General features: G+C 37.0%; 1 protein-coding gene across 1 annotated transcript; it reads right to left on the bottom strand.

Moving 5' to 3' along the window:
- Nucleotides 1–982: 982 nt before the first annotated feature.
- Nucleotides 983–11,619, bottom strand: serpine2 (serpin peptidase inhibitor, clade E (nexin, plasminogen activator inhibitor type 1), member 2). Its single transcript, XM_042487369.2, has 9 exons — nucleotides 11,391–11,619; nucleotides 9,434–9,712; nucleotides 9,102–9,329; nucleotides 7,634–7,831; nucleotides 5,293–5,491; nucleotides 5,117–5,214; nucleotides 2,700–2,786; nucleotides 1,801–1,884; nucleotides 983–1,574 (listed from the first exon to the last, which is right to left on the bottom strand). The coding sequence occupies exons 2-9, from the start codon at nucleotides 9,693–9,695 to the stop codon at nucleotides 1,537–1,539; spliced, it is 1,194 nt and encodes a 397-aa protein (XP_042343303.1). The 5' UTR covers nucleotides 9,696–9,712; nucleotides 11,391–11,619; the 3' UTR covers nucleotides 983–1,536.
- Between the last annotated feature and the right edge of the window lie 2,361 nt (nucleotides 11,620–13,980).

The following is a 13,980-nucleotide window of genomic DNA, read 5'->3' as shown; positions in this document are numbered from 1 at the left end:
GCCCACAAGGCAAGTGCAGTTGTTTTTACTCTTGTTTATGTATATCTTGTAGTTCATTAGTATCTTTGTACACATATTTTAGATTTTTAACTAATATACTAGTTCTATACATTGCATTGTGGTGTAAGTAACTTCTTTTAAATCACTTGCATTTATGTGATGTCTTTTAATTATTCCTTTTAGTTGTTTTTTATGTCTTTTAACTCATCTTTTAATTTAATTTATTTATTTAAATTTTTTTTTTTTTTAAATTTTATTTTAGCCTCTAATTTATCTTTTTACTTGCTTATTATTAATGTAATTGTTATTATTATCAGTCTTCTGTGTCTACCTCCTTTTTGTTACCGTATTTATCTAATATATGTCCTCAGTTCCTTACTTTATTCTGCCTTCACTCTTGTCTACCCCTTGTCAGCATTATTGACTGAATTGTTTTATCAACTTTGGGGTTTACAGCCTCGGTTTTTCCTTGTTTAAAGGTGCTATGTAAATAAAGTTTTTATTATTGAGACACAGTGTTATATTTTACACACTCAGCACATTATTCATATCATAATTTAAATATTCACATATTAGTGATAATTGTCTGTTACTGTATTTCTAAAATGTATATTTTTACACACTTACATACTCAGGATACCATACATATTTTATTTTACATATTTACATACTATGCTAATTGTTTACTCTTACTGTATTTCTGTTTTCTATTTTTTGTACTGGTACTTATTTCTACTATTGCAATAGTTCTCTACACTTGCATCAGACCGACTGTAACGAACCACAATTGCACCCCAGAGATCAATAAAGTATTTTGATTCTGATTTTCAGAGTATCAGTCTGCTAGATTTAAGATTCTGAGACATGTTTACTATTAATTAAAACCAAACAATATCAATAAATACAAAGGAAACAATGAAAAGAAACAAGTATGGAGCAAACATTCCCATGTCAGAGATACAATTATCCAAAAAAAACTCACTGATGTTATAAATATGTGTATTTATTTGATCAAATTTGAAGCAAGAATGATAACAGAAGACTTCCTCAGTGAGGGAAACAATCATTGTAAAGTAACAGTAATGCAAAATGTTCAAGATGGGACGCACATTGCCATAACTTAGGAGTGAAACTTAGAACTGACTGGAGTGACACGACTTGAGACAGAGAAATTTTAAATGGAAACAGCAACGTGATAAATAAACAGATTATCCTACTCCAGAGTTGAGAAAATACACAACTGACATTCAAAGTCTTTTAAAAATGTAATAAATTCAAAAAAAGGTATACAAAAATTAAAACGGCTGGAAAATTTAGTCAGCAAAACATTTTTTATAAAGCATGTTATGCATTACAGAAAACGGGTAACATAAAAAGCAATATTTAAAACAAATAACATCATATGTTCACACTGTACATAAGTCTACAGCAAAGTCTGTGTGTGTGTGTGTGTCTGTGTGTGAGTGCATGGCAGTGTAGAAGCATTTCCCATGTCAGCCTATGATGCTACCAGTGGCTGGCCAGTGACGGCTGGGCTCAAGGCTGGTTAATCTGGCCCATAAAGAGAATGGTACCTGAGGCAGAGACAGGAACAACATATCAGTCAAGCACTGCTGCCTAAAGGTTACATGCTTTCATTAACCCTAATATTGGTGATTAATTGACATATTTCCAATGATAAGATTTTGTAATAATAACGCTGATAATAACGCAATTTCTCATGTGGTTGTAAAAATTTTAGATTTTCTACATAAATACATTATATACACCTTTAAATGTAAACCCAGATAAAAGTAGTACCTGTTGGGTTATGTCTGATGATGAAGAGGAAAGGTCTGTCCACTGTGACCCAAGGTGGGGAGGAGCGAGCCAGCAGAATGGCAGCTAAATGCAAAGGCAAAGACATGGTAAAAACATGTGAAAAACTGTAACAGCACAGGCTAATGTGCAATATTGTTGACAATGTCATTAATAGTCTCTAGGTTCGACAGACTATCTGTCTGGCCAATTACTGGGGCTGATATTTGGCATTTGCCAATTATCTGTATCGGCATTTCATTTTAATGATCGCCGGTAAAATGAATTAAAAGTGCAAAGAAAGCGTCAACATGGGAGATACTTTTACTTTGTAAAACTAGCTATTTTTATTGATTCATTTTTTAATTTAAATTTTCATTTGACTTTATTAAAAAAAGTTGCTGGGAACTTGCTGTATATGATGTTGAAAGTTTCCGTTTTGATTAAACATTTGCTAACAGCATTAAAACAAAGTTTTTGCTGGAGATGGTTATTTTCCAAAAACTAAAAACTTATCTGTCTCATTAGCTACAAAATACGCGTATCGGCCCTGAAAAAACAATATCAGTTGACCCCTAATATTCTCATATTCTATTAACTAAACATGCAGCTTTGTGTTTGGCTCAACATTTAAAGATCCAGTGTGCAGGATTAACAGGGATGTATTGGCAAAAAATCAATTTAATATTCATAACTATGTTTTTTTTAGTTTCTAATCACCTCAAACTTAACTTAAACTAAACACTGGCATTAGATGGGGCTGTGTGTTTTTGTGACATTTGGCTCACTGGAGTTTCAGTTGGTTGCAATCTGCAATCTCACCACTAGATGCCACTTTATTCTCCACACTAAAAACCTTCCTATAAAACAGACCTTTAAATCAAAGAAAAACAAATACTCACTAGTGGCAGCTGCTGCTTTTGTTCCGTCTTCATTCACCACAATTTTGGCTTTCTGGAGCGCCTTGGATACATGCACAGGCTCAGCACCTGAGAAAACAACGACCGTTAATTATACCTTTATACCCACCTACAGTATGTTAGATTACAGACATGACATTATTGACAATCTGATATTGATCCGCCAAAGCTGTTCACATCCAACATGATAGGTCTGATGGAGTAATAATATACTAGCAATCAATAGCGCTGGTGAATAAAACAACACAGCCTTCAGTTACATACATGTATGTAACTGAAGGCTCTGCACGTCCATGGCCTACCCACACAGATGCTTTAAGTCTGGTTAGAGCTCCTCTCAGGACTGTGTGGGCCTGCACACGCTTACTTCACGTCTCATTCATGGCACAGTCAGACTGAAATTCGCTTTTCATTCAACTTGCAGCTCTCCAGTGTCCATCTGGTTTGAGAGAGAGGACGGGATTGACCTGACATTTCGGAAATAGCGTCTTTATCTTGTTTTTTACGACTGCATGGCAAAATAATACCAGCAGCAGCAAAAAAGAGATGCTGCTAGACTGTGCTAAATGTAGGGACAGTTACAGAGGTAAATTAAACACTAAGATATTGATAAAATAATTATCTTAATTAACAAATGTGTGGACTGCTGTTGTTAACATGGGATGGGTTGTAAACATAAACTGCTGGAGATAACATGTCATTTCCTAATTTTGGTGTGACTGCACCATTAATGTTTTGTTGCATCCTTTAGGGTGAGACAGATTAAATCTGTGCAATGAGTTTGGTGACTGTTGCATATGAGCTGAGGTCCAATCAGCAACAACAATACTCTTGTATATGAGCCTTTAGCCTTAAATGTAAGTCCTTTTTCACAGCAGACATTTTGACTCGTCACAGAAGGAAAAAAGTGATTTAGCCACGTCGCTGTGACAGCAAGCCAGCATGCACCATACAAGACTGTTCAGCTATCATTGATTTATCTAACTACACGTGTATCTTTTTACTGTGACATGTCAAAATGTCTTCTGTTAAAAAAAATGCCTACATAAATAATACAGTACTTTAATTGGACTGAGCTCAGGTATAGACAGAGTATACTGGATGTCATTCGAGTTTTGGAAACTTGTGGTAGTGATTGCTTTTTAGTGTGCTTTCACATCTGTTTTTTGCTTCATTTGGTTTAGACCACGGAAATACAGTTATGTATTGTTGCCTTTTAGCCCCGCCCCTCTCACGACACTGACTTATTACAAACAAACAAAAGATGTGGAAACATAAACTCAATAGGACTGACAGGTAACTCATTAACTCTTTAAAACCTGAGCAAATTGCCTTGATTTATTGCAAAAATATAGGAAGAAGGCAACGAGCAACTAAAGAAGCAATGACCCCAAAATTAGCACAAAAAAGGGTAAAAATGAAGCAATGACTCCAAAATTAGCACAAAAAGGGTAAAGTGAAGCAATGACACCAAAATAAGCAAAAAAGGTAAAATGTAAACAAAAAACCCTAAAAATTAGACAAAAAGGGTAAAACAAAAGAAAAAACTAGGAAATGATCTAAAAAAAGTGCTTAGAAATAACAATAATTCTATAAAATCATTTTAAAGACATAACCATGATAATCAAAAATATAGCTTTTGAAGACATTAGCTTTTTGAAAAATAATGTCCAAATCTATGAATTTCCTGCACTTTGTGGAACACTTCTTGCCAAGTTGCTCATTGCCCTCTTCCCCATGTTTCAAAAGAAATCAAACCGATTTTCTCAGGGTTTCGGAGGTTAAAATACTTGTGAAGGGGTTTGAACGCAACACCAGAAAAGTGACGTCGATCCAGGTTTCAAAGTGTTACCTAGACCATTTTGGTGACTGTTGTCCTGCATAATTAACACAACAGGAGGAAATCAAATTCCACTGAAATGTGTGTGTGTACTTATCTCCTCTGACCTCGTATGTCCTAAATAATAACACAGGAAACTGTAGTGCTTCTGTATTAGTCTGGTTGATTGATTATTAAGTAAAGGTATTAACTGGTTGCTACATTACGCCACATTGTGGCACTCGAGCAAAACTCCACATGTGTCAGACAGACACATTTTTCCTCCGGAGCAGTCCTATACACTGTTTTTCAGATTACACCACATGGTGGCACTACAGCATTACATTTAGACCGCCTTTCAGTCCATCACTCTGGGAAGGTTGAGGAGAAGAAAAAACAAAAACAGAAGTGATTCAGCTTCACACTGGACAGCTAGACATACTTCTTACTGACTCTTGAAGTAAACAACCAACAATGCTTTCATATTTTCAAGCCCTCATCATATCCAAATAAACCTGTTGTAAATGCTCTGAGGCAGTGCGTCACTTTTGGGTTTGGAGTTGACTGCCCGTTCACTCACTGAGGTTTCTGAAGTCGGCCTTGCCCTGACTGAACATGTCTGTTATTCCCAGTGCTGAGAGGGGGCCTTCCAAATCCACCTCTGCATCAGCAGTGAACCTACAGACACAAACAGAGTTTCACTGTCACATTCAGTCAAAGACGTTTGAGGAGGAACTGTTACTGTGTGAGTCTTACTTGGGAATAAGCAGGCGGACTTTTCTCATGTGCATCAGTTTGATCCAACTCTGCACTGTAGCTGTGCTGATGTGCGGGATAAAATGGGACAGAGGTGTGTCCTCTTCAGAGGGCAGGACTATCATCATGCTGATGGTGTTGCCGTGATACGGCAGCTCTATCACCTTATATGACAGTCCCTGAGGCGTGGTGGCCAAGCCTGGTAGAAAAAGAGAGTTTAAGGGTTAATTGTTTCAAAGCTCAGGGTGACGATAAGGATGAAACTTGAGTCAGAGCCTTGCACAATAGACACATTACTTATGTGATAAAAAAGAAGTAAGGAAGACACAGATTGAACTCCCAAATCAACCCCACAGGTATGAAGGATCGTCGCCCTTTTTACTGTGCAATGAAAACACTCCGGTATGTTTGTTGATCTGACTGCATTATTATTTAAAAAACAAATGCTTGATCATCTCCCCTACAAAAGTGCTGAATTTGTTATTTTTATTTATTTACTTTTTTTGTGTCATGCTACAATAATATTGTGTGTATATACTGTATATGGCATATACATATATACTTTATTTTATATTACTCTATATAATGTTATTTTATTTTTTTGTTAAATATATTTTCCCATTTAAAAAGGAAAAAAAACAACAAAAAGACGAGTAGAGATGTAATGCTGGTTTAAAGAGCACACTAATACAACTCTACCACGAACCACGGAGACTGTCGACGCCTTGCATTTTTATTTAGTTAAAACTAACTAGAAGCAGAAAATGCATCATTTCCTGACGACAAACGGATTCTTCCTCAGATATCAGACAGCAAATGTTAATCATAGCAAAAAGTTCTCTTGAGCAGGTTGTTAGTTTCAGAGAGGGATAGTCAAACACTGATGTCTGAAATTAAACAGATTATGACTTTTTATTTAGACAGGGATATTGTTTGCAGACTTCTATTGAGCCCTTCGAGCTGGATTTTAGGAGCTTTTCTCTTCATTCAAACATGTTGTTATGGCTTGAAGCTTGAAATGGCACTAAGTGTGCTGGACTGTAGTCTGCAGGGGTACTTTGAGTTTTTAAATAACAACACATTTCCGTCTAATACATGACAAATGAACAGCTGAACTTCGATGTGAAAGCTACTTTTGGCCAAAGAAAGCACATAACGTCACGGTAAACACACCCCAAACGTCCATTCAACTGAGTCCACACAGCTTTTTCATGCTTCCTGTAGCCATTAAACTAAATCACAGCGCACTATGCTCAGAAGGAATAAAGCCAAATAAATCCCATTATATTCAGAAAACATAACTGTGTTCAGCCATGGCCAAGTGAATTAAGGCTGTTACAAACTCTTTATGCCGTAATTTGGGGACAATAATCCATTCAGAAAGTCACAAACTATAATGCACTGAAGTCAACACACAGCAGGACACTGAAGAGAGACAAACGTCTGCGCCTCACAGCTGAACATAGCCTTAGTTTAACTCTACGAGAATCTACCCGCAGCACTCAAACACGACTCTGACAACTCGTCTAAATATAGACGACTGACAAGCGCACCATCTCATTTCACACAGGACTAAATAATGTCCTACGGATGTGGTGTGTCTGTGCCTGCATGTCTCTACAACTCAACACAAGCCGGCTTATGAATCATTAACTGGCAATAGGTGTGATTGCATCATAAAAACAAACAAAATTGAAACAATTTCATCATTAAATCTACAATATATCCAGTTGGCAGATCTGGGGTCAGCAGCTCTTGATAGACCGTTTTTTTCTGCATTTGTTCTAACTTGATTAAATAAATGTTTAACCACATCAAGACAGTTCAGAGATATAAAGATATATATACCAACATAATGCTGACTTACAGGGAGCCTGTGGTGTTTTTGACCAACTGCAAGCTTGTAAACATGGATGTAAGTTTAGGATTAGAAATATTTAAAGAAATGACTCTGCAAATGTTTTAGGAAGGAAGGAAGGAAAATCTGGAAATCTGGTATATTACTAAAGCTGTAACACTGTATGACTACCAACATATACGGCATATCTAAAAAATAGGAATTATTTCTCATAATTCATGGTGAAAGAAGCTGAAGAAGAAAATGTATGGAAAAAGGAAAATCGCCAAATTTTGTTCCTTTAAAAATTACTGCAAAAGATTTCATGCTTTGTCAATTTCATCTCTTATTCTGCATCTTGATGCATCTGAAACATTGTCAGTAAAGTTAATGACATAAAAGCAAAACCATTAAAACTAAAAATTTGCTCTAATGCGAAATATTCAAATGGTTAGTGTCACACAGGAAACTATCTGTGAAAACCTGTCGCACATCATCGCTCACCGATGTTGAAAACAGACAACTGGGACATCATCGGAACTTTATATACGTTTCCGTCGCCCCCGCTGAAAGGTCTCATCTTGGTGTTCTCGGGCTGAAAGCGAGATTTCCATAAGCCTTTGAAGTAGATTGAGTTGACAGCGACCAGACGGGTCAGAGCCGAGTCCAGCATGTCTGCTTTGATCAGGCTGGGGATGTGACCTGGATAAATATACAACACGGGAACATTACTCCATCAGAAATGTTTCATTAAAAAATAACAAACACCATCTCTTTCATATTCACTTCAGCGAAGACGAGAAGGTAATGATGCAGCATCATATTAGGATGCACTGATACACGCTGGAGAAAATGGACCACATTACAGAGACAAGCTTTTTACTTTGGTCTGTTCAGCGGTAGGTTGAATATGTGTCTGCTTTTGATGTATAAATCCAATATATTAATAGACTTGCAGGTTAGTATAAAGGGGACAACACACCCCTCGGAAGCTGAATGAGGCTTAAACAGGCTGACCACAAGAGCTGTAAAATCTGTGTCTATATCAACCATTCTCAATACCTTTTACACCTAATTCACACTCTAATTATTTTATGAATGTACATACTTTCAACTGGAAAAATGACACGGCTATTGAACAATGGGACAGTTTCAGCAGATATATATCTGGAGCGATTAATGTGACCACATAGACACTGATGAGGTGGTATAAAACACTTATGAACGACATGTTGCACTAATGTCAAATTACTGTGACTAAAAAGCTGCCTCTTTGTATCAATATCTGTCAGTACTTGTTAGTTTAACTGTTTGATTGTTTTTGTTTTTTATTTGTTGTTAGCCAACTCTCTCGCTGATTAAATATTCATATTCAGTTCATAACTGTGTCAAAATAAATGCTTACACCTGCTGGCTCTCCTAAGACAATTTCATTTTGTATATACAGGGGCATTATACAAGGGTATATTGTGAAAAAGTTCATTTTTCTTCAAAATTGAATTCACAAAGGTCAACTTTCATTTATTGTATATTCATTATACCTAAACGAAATATTTTAAGCCTTTTTGTTGTTTTAATTTTGATGATTATGGCTCATATAGCTCATGAAAATTAGAAATCATGTATCTCAAATGATTCGAATATTTCCTAGGATCATTCGTAAAAGGGATTTACAATACAGAAAATGTTCAACTTCTGCAACGTATGTTCATATATATTCTCTGTACTTGTCTAGGGCTCCGTTACTATGAATTATTGCATCAGTGCGGCTTGGCACGGAGGCGATCAACCCGACAGTGCTGAGGTGTTGTTGCTTTGATGGCGGCTTTTAGTTTAGTTTATGTAATGAGTACTGAACATGTCAAATTTTCACTTTCTTAAACAACTGAAAGAAAATATTGAACTTTTTTCACAATATTCCAATTTTTTGAGATGCACCTGTGCAGCTGATGTGTTCATGCGAGACTCCTACCTTTGGTCTTATTGTTAACCCATTCATTGATTTCATCTGCTGCCCCCTGTGGGTTGTTGAAGTCCAGGCTCCTGCTCTCACACTGGAAGTTGGCTTTGTTGGTGGATATGAAGGCTTTCTCCATGGGGAAACCCTCCTGGCTGAACATGGCGTTGGCGATCAGCACGGCGTCCTGGTTGGACTTTGCCGTCAAGGTCTTGTGCAGCTTTTTCAACATCTTGTACGGGCCTGTGCAGAACAAGTAAACTCTGAATTACACAACTGGCATAAAATGTTCATCACCCCAAACTCCAGGTAGTGCCTAAACTTTTACTACCAGAAAGATTCGTTACCGTTTTTCTTGTACCGTAGAACATTGAGGACCTGCTTCCGAGTCTCGCCATGGGCCCCTGGAAGCAACATGCCAAGGATGGAAGCAACGCCATGGGGCGAAAGCACTACATTTTCCAGGGGCTTGGACTGGACTACTTGCTGAAACACCTGTATGCCAAGATCAGAGCCCCGCTCACCATAGGAGGCAGCCTGGGACTGCACGACCTTATGGCCATACAGGGTCACCAGTGCATACAGGCACAATAATGACAGGTGCTTCATTGTCAACTCCACAGCACCTAGTAAGAAACAAAAAAAAAAAAAATTGGACACATTTTGTAGCAAGAGAAACATGCTAATTTGTTCTACAGTAGACACAAGGATTACTGGAGGCGTGCATTGTTTACCTCTTTGCATCATCAACATTTCGTCATTGTATTTCAGCGACAGACGCCAATCTACAACAATAGGCGTTCCCTAAAATTATCGCCAAGAGCGCTGGATATTCCTTTCATATGACTCATCATGGGTATCATATGCACCTTTGCTTGCCCTTAGGAAATAATAGCAGTGATATCCAGTGCTGCAGGATCTGACTAACTCTTGCTCACAATATCTAAATATTAGTATAACTATAACCACACCGCTGAAACCGAGCTCTTCTGTCATTTTAATTTGAGACTAAATTAAATCTGCCAGACCATTTTAGGAAAGTGATTCAGCCTGCACCCCCACTCACTCACTAAAGCAGATTGAATGCAGCCACAAGAGCCAGCCGCAGTGGCTGCTGGCTTACACGCTTTTTGAGGGGGATTATGACATCTATGTGATTTATTGTAGATAGACTTACTGATAACGATGCTTTATTGTTCCAGAGTGTCAATGTGAGCGGTGCAAAAGTTTAAGTTATTGTATAGTCATTATGGTTTATAGATGATTCGATTTGCAATTGAAGCTGTGATTGTTCTCACAACCTTCGGAAAAACAGCAAAATAGCCTTGATGCTCAGTTTGTTTTATGGCGAGTACAACCGGATTTTCAAAAATCTGGCAATTTTATGGTCTTTTGACACAGCAGCAAAGTATATTTATATCTACTAATATCATATTTTAACACTTTTTTAACACTTTTTTACTTTCTTTTTTTGTGCCAATTTTCTTGTAGGCCTAACCCTAACCCTAACCCTAACCTTAACCCAAACTATCTTCTTTTGCTGATGTTTGTGTCACTTCTTATGCCACTCATTGCCCTCCAACCATTTTTCCCTAAAAGAAATCAAGTCAAATTGCTCCGGTTTCAACAAGTTTGAAAGCCCACAGTGAGCCATAATTCTGCCTTCTTTTGGTGCCAAAATTACAGAAAATCCGACTAAATTATAAAAAAAAAAAAAAATGACATAGTGTACAATATATGAGATGGGGATCTGCAATATCTGCAAAGAATGTGGGACTCCTAATTGGTTGATTTTGCAGAAAAAAAACAAAAAACAAAAATAATAGTAATAAATAAATTAATTAAAAAACCAAATAAACAAACAAAAAAGTGTGTTGTGTGTTAGTCAAATGTCCAAAAATAGAGCACTCACACAAATGACAAAGAGCCATCACTGACCACCATGCTCTCATACAATAAACCTGCTCAGTCCTGCAGAGCAGAGCCCAAAAAGGCAGCTCTACACTGGATGAAGCGCACTTTTTGCAGGAACTAATGTCTCTCTTATTTGAGTCATATTAACATAATTTAAACACACACACAAAAAGCAGGTTTTTGCGGAAGGTTTACATAAAGTGCGTATAGCTAATTTAGGGTGTGAAACAAAACCCACCTGACAGAAAATACTAAACATTATTTAGTGTTACACATGTATTTAATGGGTCGGAGCAACTTCTTACACTCGCAGGCAGACGTTATAATGTTATAATAGCTAAATTTGTTGATTTTACTGTAAAAGTAACGTTAAAAAGCGACAGTTCTTACCTTTCACGAGGTGACGTTAGTTCGACTTATCCCGCAGGTGAAACTGTAACCGTATTTAGTCCGCTTTCCGCCGCCGTCCAAACAAGACACAGCAAGTAAATGACAAAAAAGTCTTTATTCCAGTGAAAGTGAGAAGTACTACTGACTCCACTGCTGGTTCAGAGAGGACTTTATTGGACTGAACTCCGCCTTCCGACTAAACAACCGAGCATGAAGCTCCGCTAATTTCAAACCTACAACAACAGAGCACCAACTTCCGCCAGACTTTCAAAATAAAACCGAATCAATTAGCATAATGCTGTCATTAAACTGTAAAATGCTTTTAATGGAGGACAGAAAAGGGAAAATATATATGACGCCGTATTTATTTTGGCCAAACAATATATTCACAGATGTCGATTTATGAAAATCAGACCAATGTTTCTTGTCTTTGTGCAAGAGTTGATGAATTTAAAAAAAAACACAGAAATGTATTAGAACTAAACAACCTTGCACATAAATAATTTGATTCATATTTGAATTCCTGACTGGATCTCTTTATTTTCTTCCCTGTTAACACATGTATTTCTTTTGATACTTGTTGGGTTTTTTTGTTTGTTGTTGTTTTTTGTTTATTTTATTGAATGAGGCTCAGTCTGTAATTTTACTTGATGTACCTAGTGCACTCGAATAAAATCTCTAAAAGAGCTCTTGATGTATCTGTCCATGAATATAAAAGCAAGTTTTTAATTACAAATAAAGTTTAAAAAAAAAATGCTGTTCTTCACCCTTTAAAATGCAGTCCACAATTTAAGTCACTGATACATCTCTTACTTTGTCGAGTTTCTGCTATTATTTTCCATTAAAACAAAAAAAGAGGAAAAATTCGTGCATGTTTTTACTTCCTGTAAGTTTTGGTTAACTCTGGCTAACTTGACGCAGCTAAATCTGTGAGCTAACAACTTGAAGTTGTTTACATCAGGAAGTGACAATTATAGGGGGATGTTTAAAGCAACATATAAGAACATTTATCTTTATTTCAGTCACTCAATGGAAAAACACCAAGGGTGCCTCATTTACCGTGATGCATTAATGTACTACCAACAAAAATGCATGAGTAAATGCAATAAGTATTCAACAGCAAATCTAAATAAAGAAATAAAGAAATAAAAAATTCAGAGTAGAAAGTATTGTTTGGCTTTAGGGACTGTTCTTTATTTATCAGGAAAAAAGTCCCTCTTCAGTGCTTAAAAAATATTTGACGTGTCCCCTGTTTTGCAAAAAAATAATGGGACAATAGACAGCAACAACAATTTCAGTTTTTACAGTTTTGGTAATGATGTAATTTTGGCAATTTTTTTGAGGGAAAAAATGCCTTTAAAACCCTCCAGAAGGTTTTGGGGTTCAGGTGGTATTAAATACAACATACAGCCATTTACAGTTTCATTTACAGTCCACCAAAGCCAAATTAAAAAAAAAAAAAGAAAAAAAAAAGTCCTTCTCCGGTGATTAAAAAATAATATTTGACATGTGTCCTATGTTTTGCAAACCCCCCCAACCCCCCCCCAAAACCCCACCCCACCCCTATACAAAACTGTGTAGACTGTAACAACAATTTCAGTTTTTACAGTTTCAGGCTTTTGTAAATGGTGTGATTTTTGCAATCTATAAAAACACACCTTTTAGGGTTCAGGTTGTATTTAAAATAAATACAAAATACAATACAATAATTTAAAGCTATATGTCCCCCACCTGACCCAGTATAGAAAAAAGTCCCTCTTCAGTGCTTAAAAATAATTTGGCATGTGTACCCTGTTTGGCACTACTCCCTCCCCCCACATAAATAACGAACAGTCCCTTAGTATTATAACTTTTTTGAATAGAACATTGATAAAGAAAATTGTCCGTTTGCTAAATTAACAGGTCCCATACACCATCTGAGTTTGGTCTTATCCAAATTTGATGTGATTTCATATTTATTTATTTAAGTAATAAACACTGCAAGGGTAGATTTTGGCTTAACTTGGCCACATCTAATGTTCATTCACAAAGGGGACACCTGATGCTTTTCTCTGGTGAGGTAATGCACCTGGGTGGCAACACACACACACACACACACGCACACACGCGCACACACACACACACACACACACACACACACACACACACGCACACACCTGAAAAGTGGCTGGGGCTCAATTACATCCCTGCTGCAGCCAAAGAGAGGATTATGAGTAGGTGCACGGGGATTTGAATTACAGGGGATTAAATGAGAGTGTATGGGCAATTATGGCTAAATCCATTGTAAATGTTTACCTTAACAAAGACTGGATTGTGGGCTGTCATAATAATATATTCTACATGTACATTTTATGGGCTGAACCTCCGATTTAATAGATTAGTTTTAGTCTGACTGAATATCCAGGTGGAGGCATTAAGAATTCACTGCCGCAGCATGGGACACCCGTAGTGGGGCTGGATTCAGAGCAGGATTTTGGCCTAAGGTCCTTGTGGGTGTGCAGTCTTTGTGTTTGGAGTCGGGGTCTTGCGTGTCCAGCTGAGATACAGAGATAGTGCTGTTGTGAAAATAAACACAGTTAAGTGAAGCGGG

This window comes from Plectropomus leopardus, chromosome 6 (assembly GCF_026936395.1).
Source record: "Plectropomus leopardus strain MGB_pleo_1.0 chromosome 6, ASM2693639v1, whole genome shotgun sequence".
In the NCBI taxonomy this organism is placed as follows: Eukaryota; Metazoa; Chordata; class Actinopteri; order Perciformes; family Serranidae; genus Plectropomus; species Plectropomus leopardus.
Note: the sequence above shows the minus strand (reverse complement) of the source record. Positions and strands in the feature narration are given on the sequence as shown.